At 39.1% G+C, this 16,166-nt stretch overlaps 1 protein-coding gene across 1 annotated transcript in view; it reads right to left on the reverse strand.

The window, feature by feature from the left end:
- Positions 1-7,174: 7,174 nt before the first annotated feature.
- colgalt2b (collagen beta(1-O)galactosyltransferase 2b) overlaps positions 7,175-16,166 on the reverse strand; it is a 40,663-nt gene continuing 31,671 nt past the window's right edge. The window contains exons 9-12 of the mRNA XM_041791577.1: positions 16,020-16,152; positions 14,465-14,592; positions 14,166-14,372; positions 7,175-9,832 (exon numbers count right to left, since the gene is read on the reverse strand). Coding sequence (XP_041647511.1) covers positions 9,559-9,832; positions 14,166-14,372; positions 14,465-14,592; positions 16,020-16,152 — 742 coding nt within the window. The 3' untranslated portion in view covers positions 7,175-9,558. The remainder of the gene's footprint in view (positions 9,833-14,165; positions 14,373-14,464; positions 14,593-16,019; positions 16,153-16,166) is intronic.

A 16,166-nucleotide genomic window follows, 5' to 3' on the forward strand; every position in this document is an offset into this window, starting at 1 on the left:
AAACTTCTTCTTCTACTTGAGGCTTTCTTTTTACCTATCAGCACATTAGACATCCTGTACAACTTCCATGACTCACTTTGACAACTACACACTGCCCTCTGCAGGCAGACACAGACACACTTCATGTACAAATGCTCTAAAAAGGTAATTAGACTGCTTAATTCTTTCTGGGGATTATTTTCAGAGAATTAGCATGATGCAAACACAAATCAGATGATTGCATTGTTTATTTACAGGTCAACTATATTTTGAGTCTTTCTGATCCTGTACTAACAGTTCATCCCTGAATGTCAGTGGTTTTGTATCTCTCATTGAGTGAGTAGAGGTCTCAGGGCGCTCTTGTTGACACTGAACAGTTACTGATTATCAGTGAGAGGAAGAGGCCAGGCGGAGACAATGGACACTTTCTCTGGATCACTGACACTCAGAAAAAGAAAAACAAAAGGAGGAGGAGGAGGGAGAGGCACTCTGAGTGTTTCAAAACCAATGTTTTTATTTTACATTTCCTTCTCCTTTTCCTAGGTCTGTGGAAACTCGTGTGCATGTTTGTGTCCGGATCATGTTCGGACATAAATGTGCGTATGTGTGAGTATGTTTGGCTGTCAAAAGGACACGGCCTTACAACAGCAGAGTTAGTCACTAACCGCTTCCCTGCTCACTCAGCAGCTTTACTGACTCACTTTATACACTTACACAACATTATTAGTTTTATTACATAAATGAAGATGAGTTCTCTCTTTCCCAATAACGAGAAATAACTGCCTGCTGTTCCCTTTAATGCAAACTAATACAGATATGAAAGGTAGATAAACATACCTCATATAAAGGCTCGGAGGAGTCTCACATCAATACAGAAATGTTCCAATGAAGATTCAATCCTTATTTTCATTATATTTTATTAACAATAATATAATAATTTACCTTACATAGTCACTGTGGTCAAAGGCCGATAAGGGGAGAACTTTCTGGGGTCCCATTAAACAAGTGAGGTCAGCAAAATAATTAAATAAAGAAGGAAATGAGAAAACTTTAAGGGGAAAATAAAATAAAAGCAAAAATTGGCTAAATGGGTTTAAAGATGCAAAAGCTGACAGAAAAAGTGGTGAAAAGTGGTTAAAAAGTGGGTCACAAATGAGTTAAAAGAGGCAAAACATTGGATGCAAGTTGTAAATATTGGTTAGAAAAAGAAAAAAGGTGCAAAAATTGGTGGGGAATTGTGAAAAGAAGTTAAAAGGTGGCAAAAACAGGTTTGAAAGGGAAAAGATGTGGCAACAATGGGCAAAAACAGTGAGGAAGAAGGAGTTAAAAAGTGTCATTAATAAAACAAAAACAATCCGAACATCAGAACCTTATGATAACTTGACACTCTTTCAGCTCCAGAATGAAGTAACCACAGTACTAGCCATGATGTTATCACCAACGCTACTGATCCAGCACACATGCATTAACTTCGTCAATTAATCTCAACTGGGGAGGGCCCATTCTCTGGGTTTTTCAGGGCCCAGCCAAATCTGGGGGCAGGCCTGACTGTGGCTTTGTAAAGAGTCAGACTTTACCACTGTAAAAGCAGATATTTTTTCTTAAAGTTAACTTCCTTTAAAGTTAATCAATAAATGACAGACAACTTAATTCTTTAATCATTTTATTCAGATTCAGAAGAGGGACTTACATAAACATGTGCACACTTCAAAGTTTTCAGTGGAACATGTGATCTTTTTCTCAATAACTCAGCTGGGGGGAGAGTTTGAACTTCATATTAATGAAGATAATCAGTGAAGTTGTTTGCCAAATTTTTTTTTTTTTAAAAAGGGCAAAAATCTGCAGGAGCTGATTGTAAATCACAACCAGGTTAACATCTATAGCACAATAGTGCAATTTTAATAAATACTGGAATTATTCACTATTAAAGAGAAAAATATACATTGCAAGCTGTCCTACTCTAAGACATTTTTTAACCTTCTGAGACTGATGTCGTATACCACAAGAAAAGACACAGGTTACAAAAACGTAATGATGTTTGAATCATACATCGCAGCTATTTACTTTTCTTTCCTCTGACAGCCTGCTGTTCTAGTGATGCGATCCATGCCTTTGTAGCTTTTACAGGAGCTTTTCTATCAAGCCTGGAACTTGGGTGACTTTCCTGTCTTTAAAGATTAAATCCACACCTGTTAGTCTGTTATTAAAAGACCTTTAATCCATGTCTTAATCAAGTTTTTGATTGTTTCTGCAGTCAAAGACTAGTGCTATCATGCTGTATCAGTCTGTGCTTGTCTTTACACTTGGATCATGTAGGAGACGGCCTGAATAGCTCATAATGAAGAGAGACAGTGACAGTGAGCCTGTGGTGTGACCCTCTGTCACTTCAGACAGGAACTGCTTTTTGTGGCACATAGGACCAGTACAAAGAAGTACAAGGACTTTTTTTTGTAAAAATGGTAATATTTTTAAGATTTTTTTGGTACAGAATGATTATTTTTCACTTTTTGGTGCCAAGAGATGGGAGAACAAGTTTGTGCATATAAGTCTTAGTCATGAATGTTTCTTGAGTCTTACATAAAAAATCTTTGATTAATAATTCCCGTTAGGTTTTTCAGTCCCATAACTCTTTTAAATTCTAGTGACATTACTGCTGCACACATATTCTTAAGCCCAGGTTGTCCTGAAAAAACGATGTTTAGAGCTTGATTGTGCATCACAGGGTTGATGTTTTACAAGCTTTTTAAGACAGTAAATGCAGGTGAGGAAAAATAGTCAAACAGTAGCTTAGGGCTCAGAGGGTTGAACTGAAGTATCACTGAGTCCATTTGTCATCACTGATTTGAGGGAATAGGTCCAAAAGATTTCTCTCTGAAGGATATGACTTCCTCTAATAGGCATTATGAGGTAGAACTTTAATGAGGAGGGTGAACCATGATTCTCTTTGACATGTTTGGTTATTGCATTGTCCATGTTACCTGAACTGATTGCTGTTATCTGTCATTTGAGGGGCCATTTAGTTTGTCCAATGTATGCAAAGTCACAAGGACAAAGTGACATGTAGATAACATTTGTGATCTGCAGTTTATAAGGCCTTGGATTTGACTTTTCTTCCCACTGTTGTGTTGTTCCAACAGGCAAACTTACATCTATACAGCTGTTGTCCGCCATGTGGTTTTCTATTTAGAGATGTTTCTGTGCATGATGATATTTTACATCATCAAAATCCTCCATTCCTGTCAGAGTGGTTACATCCTGTACTGAGTCACAATTATACACAACATGAGTCCAACAGGTACCTTCAACAAGTTGATGCTGCTGTGGGGACAGTAACAGCGCCATCTGTGGCTGGTTTGGTTGTTGAGAAATTGAACAAACAGCTGTACAAGACCCCAGTCAGAATCTGTATCACTCAAAGATTAAACTACATAAAGGTATAGCGATGACATCCTTGATTTGGGGAGGGGTTACAGGGGGAACTGAATGACTTTGTAAAACATCTCCCTTTGCACTGTTTTTTTTTTTTTTTTTTTTTGAATGGATACAAACCATACAGAAAAAAATCAAATCATCTGTTAGATCAGATAAATGGGAGTTATATTAGAGAGAAGATTCAGATATGAAAAATTCATGAAAGCTCATTAATGAAATGTTAAATAAAAGCTCTAACTGTACATAAATTCACTTCAATGTAATGAATAGACAGTACTGATTTAATTTGTACTGTTGTTGTGTTGTAGAAGTTAAGCTGGCTGTGATTTGTTATCAGCTCCTGCAGATTAAACTATGACAAAGAGGTATCTGGTTCTTGACTTAGGGTCAACTAATATGGATTTTTCTGGGCTGATATCAATACCAGTTATCTGTAGACCAATAATTGATACCTGCAATCAATATGCATTCGCCATGACAAACAAAATGTACTTAATGAGAAGAAAATAAAACCCCATGTTAAAAAAAAAAGGAAAATTTAAAAAATGGATCAGCATAGCACACAGTAGCATAGTAGAGATTGCATATACTCCCTGTGTCAGTGCCACCCAGGCCTCAGTGTTGATTGGCTGGTTGTTGTGTGATATCAAGCCAGTCAGAAAATGTTGTGGGCAGGACATTAGACAAGACTGAAGGTCTTTTGCTGAAAATCTGTAAGTGTTTGTTTATTATAGTGTAAGGCCAAATAAACTAGCTAAATGTAAATGTTTTTGTCCACCATAACTTGGTTTTGAGATGTGCTGCCCTTTTTGAAACCTTTATAACATTTAAGGATAAATAAGGAATAAGAGGGGAATTAGGGTGAATGAGGGGGGAATAGGAGGGAAAGAAATGGGGAACATGAATGATCACATCACACCCCAAAATTCTCAGGTTTCAACATCTCAGAGTTGGTTTTTACTTGGAGTTTCCCATCATGCCCTTGAGTGAAGTGTTAGGAAGTGTTTAGTTGTGTTCGGATGTTTCTTGTAGTACAGTGATCCCTGCTGGGATTCCTTTGTTTATATTTCTGGTTGATTGTTGCTGTTTTTGACGTGAGACACATTTACACCATGTATGAAGTTATCCACTGAGTTAGAGTTGCTGCCTGTGACTTTGTGTGTTTTTAAAGGACACATTGCGTATTCTTCATCAGTATGCATTGCCTTGCTGTGAAAATAACTTTCTAATTGTTCTTGCGAGAGAAGACCCACCTCACCACAGATTTTCAAGAAATACTGCAGCTCTGTCAAGTTGCTAAACTTCCAGAAGTTTAGTTTAACTGCAACCAATATAGACACTTTTAAAATGATAAATTTAACAATGAGTTTAATTAACACTGATGATTTTGCTGTATATATTACTCTATCATAGAGATTTGACTTTACCTGAACAGTCTGATTGGAGATCTATTGTCTTGTTTTTCTTGCTAATAAGCAAAGATTGTATTTTATGGTATAACTCCTTAGTAGCTACTCAGTACTCGAAGTAAACTTTAAATTAGATACTTTCAGCTATTACTTGAGAGAAGTTAGTAGACGGTTAATGAAGTTTGTTCACGGGTTGTCCATTTTAGAAAAAGAGGGAAAGCATCAGAGCTCGTGATAGAGGAGCATTTTAAAAAGACTCAGTTCCATGAAAGAACAGACATAGTTACCCCTATAGTAATACCTTTCTTTCTTTCCTTCATTCTTTCTTGCATGCCTGTGTGAGAGACGTAGAAACAGAAGAACCACAGCATTCAAAAGACAAAGACAAATTTCCATTTAATTTCAGTTTTCAGAAATGTACATATTCTCTTATCGATGATATGATTCTCCATCAGACATGGTTTATGGGACATACACTATATTGCCAAAATTATTCACTCACCCATCCAAATAATTGCACAGAGGTCGCCAACTTTCTACAGAGTCAATCGCTACAAACCTCCAAACTTCATGTGGCCTTCAGAATAGCTCAAGATTAGTGCATAGAGAGCTTCATGGAATGGATTTCCATGGCCAAGCAGCTGCATCTAAGCCTTACATCACCAAGTGCAATGCAAGGCGTTAGATGCAGTGGTGTAAAGCACGCTGCCACTAGACTCTAGAGCAGTGAAGACGTGTTCTCTGGAGTGACGAATGGCGCTTCTCCATCTGGCAATCTGATGGACGAGTCTGGGTTTGGCAGTTGCCAGGAGAACGGTACTTGTCTGACTGCATTGTGCCAAGTGTAAAGTTTGGTGGAGGGGGGATTATGGTGTGGGGTTGTTTTTCAGGAGCTGGGCTTGGCCCCTTAGTTCCAGTGAAAGGAACTGTAAATGCTTTAGCATACCAAGAGATTTTGGAAAATTCCACGCTCCCAACTTTGTGGGATGTTTGGAGATGGCCCCTTCCTGTTCCAACATGACTGTGCACCAGTGCACAAGGCAAGGTCCATAAAGACATGGATGAGAGAGTCTGGTGTCGATAAACTTGACTGGCCTGCACAGAGTCCTGACCTCAACCTGATGGAACACCTTTGGGATGAATTAGTGCGGAGACTGAGAGCCAGGCCTTCTCGTCCAACATCAGTGTGTGACCTCACAAATGCGCTTCTGGAAGAATGGTCAAAAATTCCCATAAACACACTCCTAAACCTTGTGGAAAGTCTTCCCAGAAGAGTCGAAGCTGTTATAGCTGCAAAGGGTGGACCGACCTCATATTAAACCCTATGGATTAAGAATGAGATGTTACTTAAGTTCATATGCAAGTGGCAGGTGAGCGAATACTTTTGGCAATATGTTCTTAACCCCTTACTTTGTAAAGGAATATAATCAAACTGATATTCTAACTGTGGCCAGCAGATGGCAGCATTAAACCATCTCACTGCAGCATCTAAAGGCCCTCAGCTGAATCATTCAAGAAGCCGTTCAGTTCTCAGTATGATGATCTGGTCTGTGTTTGGTGAAGTAGGGTTAGAAAAGGTGTTTTCTTTTTTTTTCTTCTCTAATAAAAACTTTCCTCATAGGAAAGGAATAAGAAGAGTTTTTTTTATCTTACATCTTAATTTTATCTAAGGATATGAAAACAGATTGCCCTTTTGTTAAATTTTCTTCTACACTATCTTACAGTATAACCTCTACAGTTCCTATTCCCTTCTTTCCTTTCTATCCCTCTCTCTGTCAGATCCCACAGCAGACAGGAACTGTAAAACTGAGCAGAGTTTCACTCAGCCTGTGAACAGTGGGAGCCAACACTCCTGCTGAGTGTCCTCTGTGTGATAAACGCTCAAAGCTCAAAGTTTATTGGGAGGCTGCTGCGGCTTTCATGTTTCACAACCATTTTGCTTCTTGTCACATGGCTTATTTTCAGAAGGTTTTCATTCTGGAGGATATCAGAGGGTTATGTGAGAAGCTGCAGCAAGTTTGTGCTTGAATGAAACAACAATATACATGAGTTAATGAAGGCTGGACTCTACCTACCACAGAGATGAAGACTGCTGTGCATTTGTAAATGCTCAAGTCTTCTTTTCTTCTTCATTTATCTTCAGTTAAAGTTCAATCAGAATTAATTGCAATTAAAGTTAAAACAGATAAAGACATCCTTTCACTGCAGAAAACATGTTTAAAGAGAAATTGTTTTTATTCAGCCCTGCAGCATCACAGCTAAACACAACAGCCTGTGCTAAGGTCAGAATTATTACAATAATCCAAAGTATAAAACACAAATAAACTCAAAGAGCAGAGGTCTGATGCAACACATTATCATTAACCATAGATCCTACTGGCTACACAAGTAATTTATGAATGAGTGATGCACTAAGATTATTCCGAGCAGAGCCATGAGATACACTATATAAGGATTTGGCAACATCTGTTAATCATTGAATCTCAAGTGTTCCTATCAGACCTGTTGCCACTGGTATTTAAGATCAGACATCAGGCAGCTAAAATGGGTCCTTCTGAAGAGCTCTGTGACTTCAAGCGTGGTGCTGTGATGGATGCCAGCTCTGATCTGTGAAATTTGACCCCTGTTGTATATTCCAGTAGAAAGTGGAAGTGTTCAGAAACAACAACAACACAGCCTAGAAAGCGAAATCAAATCCAGCCTGCAATCCATTTATGATCGTCCCGCTAGTGTTGTAGTACTCAAGAACGGTCTTGGTCTTGAGACTGTTCTCAAGACCTAATTTTGAATGTCCTGGTCTTGTCTCGGAGTCAAGAGCATTTTTACTCGGTCTTGTATCAGTCTTGGACTGGCTGGACTCAGGATTTTCCATCAAGACCGGTAGAGACCATACATCTGAACACTTACTTTAGGCCCAATTCACCTGACAAATCTGGATAAACATCTCATTTGTGAGATATTTCAAAAAATTCTGGACTTATCCGTTGCTTCTAATGACATACAAGGATTTGTTTGTTAAACTTTGTTAAAATTTGAGATTTTTGGATGATGTGCTTTGAAAGAGTTGCAGACACTTTGTTTTTATCCGTCAAATTTATTAAAAGGAAAACTAAAATTAAAGAGAGTGCTCGTTAATTGGTCAACCTTGTCATGGTTTTGTTAAATTAATTTTTATAGTCTTGGTCTTGTCTCGGTCTTGACTCTGTCCTGACCCCCAAAAGTCTTGGTCTTATCTGTGTCTCAGTGAACTCTGGTCTTGGGTAAGTCTTGGTCCTGGATAATCTGGTCTTGAGTACAACACTACAGCCCCCAGAACATTATTAGAATTAAATAAAATATGACCCACACTGAAACATGAAGCTTGCGCTTGGCTGTATGGTACTTGCTCTAGCACAAGGCAGCTGTACCATGCTAATTCTGTAAACAGACATTTTGACAAGAGAAATTTATTTATGTACTTCAGTCATTACTGAACTGAGACAACACTGCAAACATTTTAGCAACCAAAATAATATTGATATCTTGATTTAAAATGCCCACTTTGATTAGAGCAGCAAACAGCAATGCCAATAGCATTCCAAAGGCAAAACCTTGGAGAACTTTAATATCCTCAAGGAGTAGTGTATGACAGTGGACCCGCCATCCTTTTATAATTCTGTATGGGAACCTGAATGGACAATGTTGGTCACCCCTGCTCTACAGAATGAATGGGCAGAAATTCCCAAAAGAAACTCCAAAATCTTATGGAAAGCCTTTGAGGAAGAGCGGAAGGTGTTATAGCTGCAAAAAGGGGAAAACTCTATATTACAGCACATTTATTTGAATACTATGAAGTTCATTCATTACAAACTTGAGTTGAAATAATTAACTTTATATAAGTCAGACAAATCAGACACTAATGAAGTGCATGTATGAGTGTACTGTGTTGTGGCATACTCTATAAAATAAAGCAATACGTATAAATACGTGTAGCACTGTTATAAAGACAGAAATGGTCTTCCTCTTGTCCTCTTCTGACTCCGTGTCCTTCTTTTTATGCCCCCTGCCTCCCTTGTTCCACAGGAAAAGTCTCCCACCTTAAGGTGCTCATGTGAACCAACAACTCCGGAGGACTTAAGGGGCAGCCTGCCTGAACTTTTCTTAACATTTCCAGGTTTGCATGTGTTGCAAAGGCTTATTCTGTTTGTGTTTGAGTGTCTGACATCATCTAAAGTAGTGACAATCTTGGGTACAGCATGTAAGCCTCTCCTCCCACACGTTTTTGTCAAACAACCATTTTTCCACAGTCACACACATACGCTCCAGAGTTTTCTCAAACAGCAAAAAAAAGTCTTTATTCCTCAGCTGTTCAATTAAGGAAACATGTTTTTCTTTTTAAATAACAATAATCTTTTAAACAACATAAAAATAACTGTGAGAAGTTTTTTTTCTCTTTCACATCCTGAAATAAACTCAGCTTTCATCCATGTGTTGCCTTGGTTCGTTTCCATACGCCCAGCAGAGGCACATTGGGAATAAATAAAGGTTTGTCAAAGGCCTGCTGGCCCCTTTCCCAGCTTCCCCTCCTCTTCCTCAGTCCCTTTATTGACATCAGATTTTGTCTTTTATTCACCCATGAGTGTATGTACAGCATGTCCGCTTGCAGTTCAGCAGTCTTTTCAAGTGTTTGTACACCGAACATCCACTGTGTGTACCTGGCGAAGTAAGCAGGAGTCTCTCTCAGTCTTAGGTGTGAGTATCAGAGTTCGTCTCGTGAGGCCCGAGCTGCCGGAGGTGGTGTGTCTCCAGTGACGCTGTTCTGCGCCACAGGTCGAATTCTGCCCTGCTGGGCCGTCTTGCGGGCGTGCTGTCGGTCCCAGTCTGTCGCCACAGCCTCATCATCCCAGATGGTGGAGGTCTCAGTGTCACTGATGTAGCCAGGCTCTCCTGTATAGTGGGTGGGGTAGATGAGGAGAGGCTCCACGGAGAAAGCCTGCAAGTCCCTCGGCTCAAACTGAGACATGTACTGAGTGCTGGGAGAAAAGAAAAAAGAAGTGTTTAATGGGGATTATTAATTTATTTTATCATTGCTTCTTTCCTGGTTAATCCTCTCTGTAATGAACTGCTGAAAACATGGCTATAACAGATTCTAAGAGCCCAAGGTGATGGGTTTCTGTCAAAATCAGCAAAAGATTCATGTAAATCTAACAATCAGCAAAAGCAAATCACAACATTTCAGACCTGGACACACAAAGGAAATCAAGGACATTCATATGATTACACAGTTAGACTTAAAAGAAGACAGTAACGACCTGATTAGCAGGGAATTTCTAAGACAACAGGAAGGAAGCACCACAGTACCACTCGTATAAATAAACAAGTCTTGCATCAAAGTACCAGCAGGTAAGGTGAGGCAAAGGAAACTTGTTACAAAGTGAATGATGTCACCTTGCTCTACTGGAGCATACTGGCCTCCACTAAGTCAGCTCTAATCACCTATCACATCACTTCACATCTGACTGTTAATCCGCTTTTTTCTCTACACTAATACTAATGAGGGAATTATCTGCAAGAAATCAACTCTCCAGTATGAGGCTTTACACTGCCAGCAATATAGCAGTTAGCAGTTTATTTCACCTTTATATAAATGTCAGTTAAATAAAGAGCATTTATATCTAGAAATTGTATCTTTGCACATCAACATCGCCACAATTACACAATCTTCGTGTCTCTGATGGTTTCAAAGGTCACCAAAGAAAAGGGGAAGGAGGACCCAAGGAAACGGAGGCAATTAATTGCTGTTGACATGAGTATTTTGTGTTTTAGCTCTGATGCATCCTGTTAAACAGAAGTCCTTGTGAAGCGGAATTCAGTTTCACTATACAGCAGATTTGCAGGATGTAAAATAGGGGAACAGGGCGATGTCAGCTTTTGTTGCACAATTTAGCCATAACAGTAATGTTTTTATGACCTATTTCTAAAGTGCATGTTGTAAAAACAAGGAGATACTTGTAATTAAATATTAAATCATGCAGATTGGTACAGTGTTAACTAAAATATTTAGTTGTTAGTTGAGGCTATGGTGGTCGGATCAGTGTAGAAAATAAAATATAAATCACTTTTCTGAAAATTGTTGTTGATCTGTAATTAAACTGGTTTGTATATTTGTTCAACTCTAAACTGGGATTTTTTATGGAAGTAAACAATGAATAAACTCTGGATTTGGACTCTTGGTTTTGTGCACAGTGACAGACATATTCAGAAATATTTTATGTATTAAATGAGATGCCTCTGTAGATTTATGTATACTCAAAGCTACAGTTGGTTTAGTCATAAATAAGAACTAAAACAAAGGTTCACAAAGAAGGGATGCAAGATGTCTCCCAAAAAGCAAAGACAAGTCTTAGATGATTTCAAATAGCATATTTTACCCACAATGTAAAAATTCACACATAAAATAAGTTTAATTTATTCAAAGACCCCAGTTTTTAGCTAAATATTTATGCTGACTTGAAACTAATGCATAAAAAATCTTTAAAACGTGAGTTTGCACATGAAAGCAGTAATGCAGGACTATATGATGCTCCTTAACCCATAGAGGATGTATAAGCCATATTACATTATTTCTTATTTTCTTTTTTGATTACTTTGACTTTGTTAATGCTTACATTACAACTTACACAACAAAAGAATTTTCAAATTGTAATATCAGAACCTGTAGCGAGTCAATAATAAGCTCTGTACACTTTCTGTGTACACTCAGTGTGTTTGCGACCAAAAATGCCCCATTGAAACCTTTTAAAAACACAATTTTTGACGCCAAGCCCCAAAAAGGATTTTATGATATTAGGCTCTTACTCTGGAGCCATAGTATTGTATTTGGCATTAGGAGAAACTATATTTTCTTTTGTTTCTCTCTGGTTTCCAAAAGAAGCATTACAGTAACTATTTTTTAAAATCCAAAATAATAATAAGAAATGAATAAAAATTAAAGTTGTTGCTCATTATTAATAAAATCTAGGCTGTGATAATCCCCTTCAAGGAAATCCAGTTTGCATGCAGTATATAAAGAAATCTTGTGTTTTTTTTACATCACAAACATCAAGAATTCAAACCTAAACTGACATTCAGAGGGTTAAATTCTCCCCTCCTTGACATTTATGATCAGGTCTGATTTTGATTTTAAAAAGATCAACCCAAAAAAAACTTGGAGAAAAAAAAAAAAGTTTTTTTCGTTATTGCTATTTATGTATGCTGCCATTTTTGACCACTAACACCTTGAGTGTAACAATTTATTTTACACCATCTAAAGGTCAAATTTAAGTCATAACCTCTGTGTTATTAAATTATAACCACTCAATGCTGCAGTCTAAACATGTATAGTACTTCTTACCTGTTCCTAGCCTTTGTTAAAATAAGTTATTATTAAGCCTATATAATAATGTTTCAGTTTTAAGGTTTCTCTGTTCTTTTGCATTGTTCTAATTCCAGTGTTGGGAGGGGCCTAATAGTGAGTGTACATGGCAGTGAGCAGTGTATGTATTAACCACCTCATGGGACAGTAGGGGTCATCGGCCTCTGGTTGTTTAGGGATCATTGGCTGAAAAATTGTGGGAACCCCTGAACTGTACTATCACAAGTATTCCCGTAGTATGGCGTATAACTTTTACACCTATTATGGTTTTTCCCCTTACAGCAGGTAAATCCTCTTTACTCTTTGTACCCCACCATCAGCCTGCAGCAGGGTCAGCTTTAGGAATGAGGCCTGTGTGGATTTGACACGTCAGCCATGAGGAGTCACACTTCTGCAGACAGAGGTCACCACAGAGGTCAACTCCCTGCCGCCGCTCGCCTGTTTAAAGCCTGTCGGCGCTCGACACTCAGACTGTGAAACTCTACACCTTTATTAGAGCTGAGAGGTTCTGACCTTCTGCAACAAACACACATCCTCACGCTCATTTCTTTTGTGCATATTTGAGCAAAACAAGAATTTAAAACTAAAGGTGAGGGAGCCTTTTCCTGATTTATGGGAATCCAAAGAGGAACGATACAACCCCTCTTCCTCTCATACACAACATGTGACACAATTGTCATAGTTTTAAAGAACACAAAATAACCTACTGTTAGCATATGAAATATACATATTTAAATTATTTTCCCTGTCAGCTTTCCATGTTTCCATCTGTTTTTCCCACACTCACTGTTGAATACACTCACAGTGTATTCACTAGTAATCTTTATACACCACACCAGACCCTCATCTCCATGTATTTATATAGTAACACATACACTCATACTGTGTCCATCCCTACCCAACCCCCCTGCTCAGGCCTCTATCAATGGGAATGCTGTCCCCGTCTCCAACCAGCAGGAAGAGCTACATTGGCCCACATTCCTCAAAGAGAGAGGAGGAAGGGGGAGAGGAGGGTGACACAGGGGGGAGAGTAGGTGTGCAGAAAAGTAATGTCCTGTTGAGGAGAATTGGGGAATGTAAAGATGCAGAAAAAGGAAAAAAATCAAGAGGAAAATGAATGTAGCAGGAAAGGTGGGGGGCAGAGGATAAAGGATGTGCAAAATGAGAAACAGCAAGAGGGTGAAGGTGAGGTAGAACAGGGTACAGCAGGAATCCCTAAGAGAAAAAAACACAGCAAAGCAGGCATTGTGTGCACCGTACCCACTGAACCCCCGAGAACAATCCAAGCCCTGTGTGTGAGTGAGCAACAGAAAAAGAAGCAAAAGAAAAAGAAGGGGGGTGGTGGCAGAAAGAGAAAGTCAGTAAGAGAGACATAATCAGGAGAAGAGGGAAGTTAAAAAGGATGGAGAAATATAGGGAACAAAATGTGGAGTCAACTGTACAGAGGTTGTGGCATACCACTAGTGAACAAACATGCACATTATACACTGGCCCATAGTTGAAACAGAACCCCAACATGCATGTGCGGGTCTATGTTTAGATAATTATGGTACAGTAGGCCCTATAGCGTTCTGCACTGGCTGATTGCTCTCTTACCTTTTTGTGCATGCTAAAAATCCAGCATGCTTAAATTACACTTCCTCTGTACTTAAAATATAACTTCCTATTTTACAGCTTCATGTTTGTCTTAATGTGAATTAGCTGATATATTCCCTCTTATGTAAGAGTGCACCTGTAATCATCTATTTGTGGTCTTCAGTAAACATTTGCAGACCAGGCTGTGTAAAAGGGTCTTTCTGCACTGAAATAGTTCATTCTGCTGCCTTGTGATTTTCTACACAGCATGCTTTAAATAAATTCTTCTGTAGTGCATGTGAACATTACTCCTGTCATGTATCACACATGTGCTTCACTGTTTTTTTTAAAGAAAGAACACTGAAGCGAAAGCTTACTTGGGATGTTTGTTAAACATGACGGGTAGGAACTCATCGACAGGCAGCATCCTTGAGAAGGGATCTGCAGCCAGCAACTTTCTTGCTCCCTGCTGTGAAAGTGCATAACCAAGGGTCCAATAGGAGTAGTCGGCCTTCACCAGGTTGTTCACACCATCCACTGACTGCTCCGGCTGCTGCACCTGCATACGCTTACGCCCAACATAGCTAGAATAAAAGCAGAGAGTGTTTAAGAGATGTTTCAAACCAAATATTCAGTTTTACTCACTTGTTTTTAAAATGTATATAGATGTTCTTACATGAGGTCCCAGTCCAGCTGGGCCTGGTCTATGTCACTCATTATGGCCTGAAGTCGTCGCTTAAACCTGGGCTCAAACCTGACGTCGTCCTCTAAAACAAGCACTCTCTGGAGGCCCTGCTCCAACATCTGACAGGACAAAAGTGCACAAAGTTAGTACAATGAATACAGCTGTGGCTTTTAGTCAGACCAACTAGCTAACTTAAACCGTTTTCACACATGCACTCTTGAAAATTTTGACAAGATTTCAGGACAGGCTACCTCTGAAATCTTCCTTATTCCCTTGTTCACATATGCACCTCAAAGTGGGAGACTATCCCTGTTGGAGGGGGGAGGAGGGGGGGTCTCAGGGGGCAGATCATTGCATATAAAGTACGACACGGAAATGACATATGAAGCTGTAGCATCTTACACTTTTATGACTGATTTCATATGATCAGATGATACACAGCATCATCAAGTGAGTGGTAAAAAATGCAAGCAGAGGAGAATAGGGATCAGCTTCTTCAGGTGAATGATAATCGCATTGGTTACATGATGTAAACACCATCAACCAGCCACCCGCTCAAAGTTAATTTTCCTGAATAATGCCTGCTGCTTTACACAGTGCTCACCCTGGCTTTAGACTCATTTTGACTGCATTATTTTTAAAGGGGGTGGCAGAAAAATCCATGCCAAGTCCAGGTTAAATATTTGGCCATTTGTGCATTCACACATGTAGCTCATCCTGAACATTTCAAGACATTTTCAGGAGTTTTGTGCATGAGTGACAAGTTGTAACTGAAGTCAGTTATATTACGATGCATTCAAGGTCAACTCAGTAAAATGAGTAGAGATGCACTGATCATGTGTGAAAATAAGGGTGAATACTGATACCATTGTTTTCAAACTTTTTACATCTGATATTTATCTCTGCATACGCTCAAATAGTGAGAGCAGACCCACATGCAGATTCCCAAACATCAGGGCGTTTTTACTGTGCAAACTTTTGTATAGCATCTAAAATAACCACGGCAGGAAGGCCGTCTTATATGCCATCATCATCTAAAATAAGGTAAGAAGATAAACATTTGTGGATGTCCAGCTGTCTGTAACAATGTACCGTTTGCAGATGAGTTGGTTTTGAGAGGTGACCCTTTTATGTGAACCATGGGAGCCAAAGAATATGATCTGGTTTTATTTATTACTGAACTGAATCAAATGTAACATAAGTAACGGATATCTGTTCATGCCACATCATTTGGCTGATGGCTGATGTTTGTAAACAGGACTGATATCAGCCGTTAAACTGATGTGTCAGCGCATCCCTGAAAATAATGTTTTTCAGCAATTTTAGAATAAATATGACGGATGGAATCTTGACCTTCTAAACTCAAGTTTTACTAAGCGTTATCCACTTTTGTTAAAAATGTACTGTACTGTCTGTACACCAGAAAAGGATCAGTGATGGTATTGATAAGGACTCAGATCAACAAGGAGTATCAAAAAGGGTATCAGTATCAATAATGCGTAGCCACTCTTTGTCATCATTCTTCTTCACTCCTCTCTGATCTTACCTTCATCCATATGGAGTGATGGCTGAGGAAGCAACCGATCTCCCCTCGCGTCAGCACCCGACCGGAGTATGGGTCCTTATAGCCAGGCATCATTTCTATTCCCAGTGCCTGCAGCTGGGACGTATTCAGAGCCCTGAGGTAAGGAAA

This window comes from Cheilinus undulatus, linkage group 7 (assembly GCF_018320785.1).
Source record: "Cheilinus undulatus linkage group 7, ASM1832078v1, whole genome shotgun sequence".
Classification (NCBI taxonomy): Eukaryota; Metazoa; Chordata; class Actinopteri; order Labriformes; family Labridae; genus Cheilinus; species Cheilinus undulatus.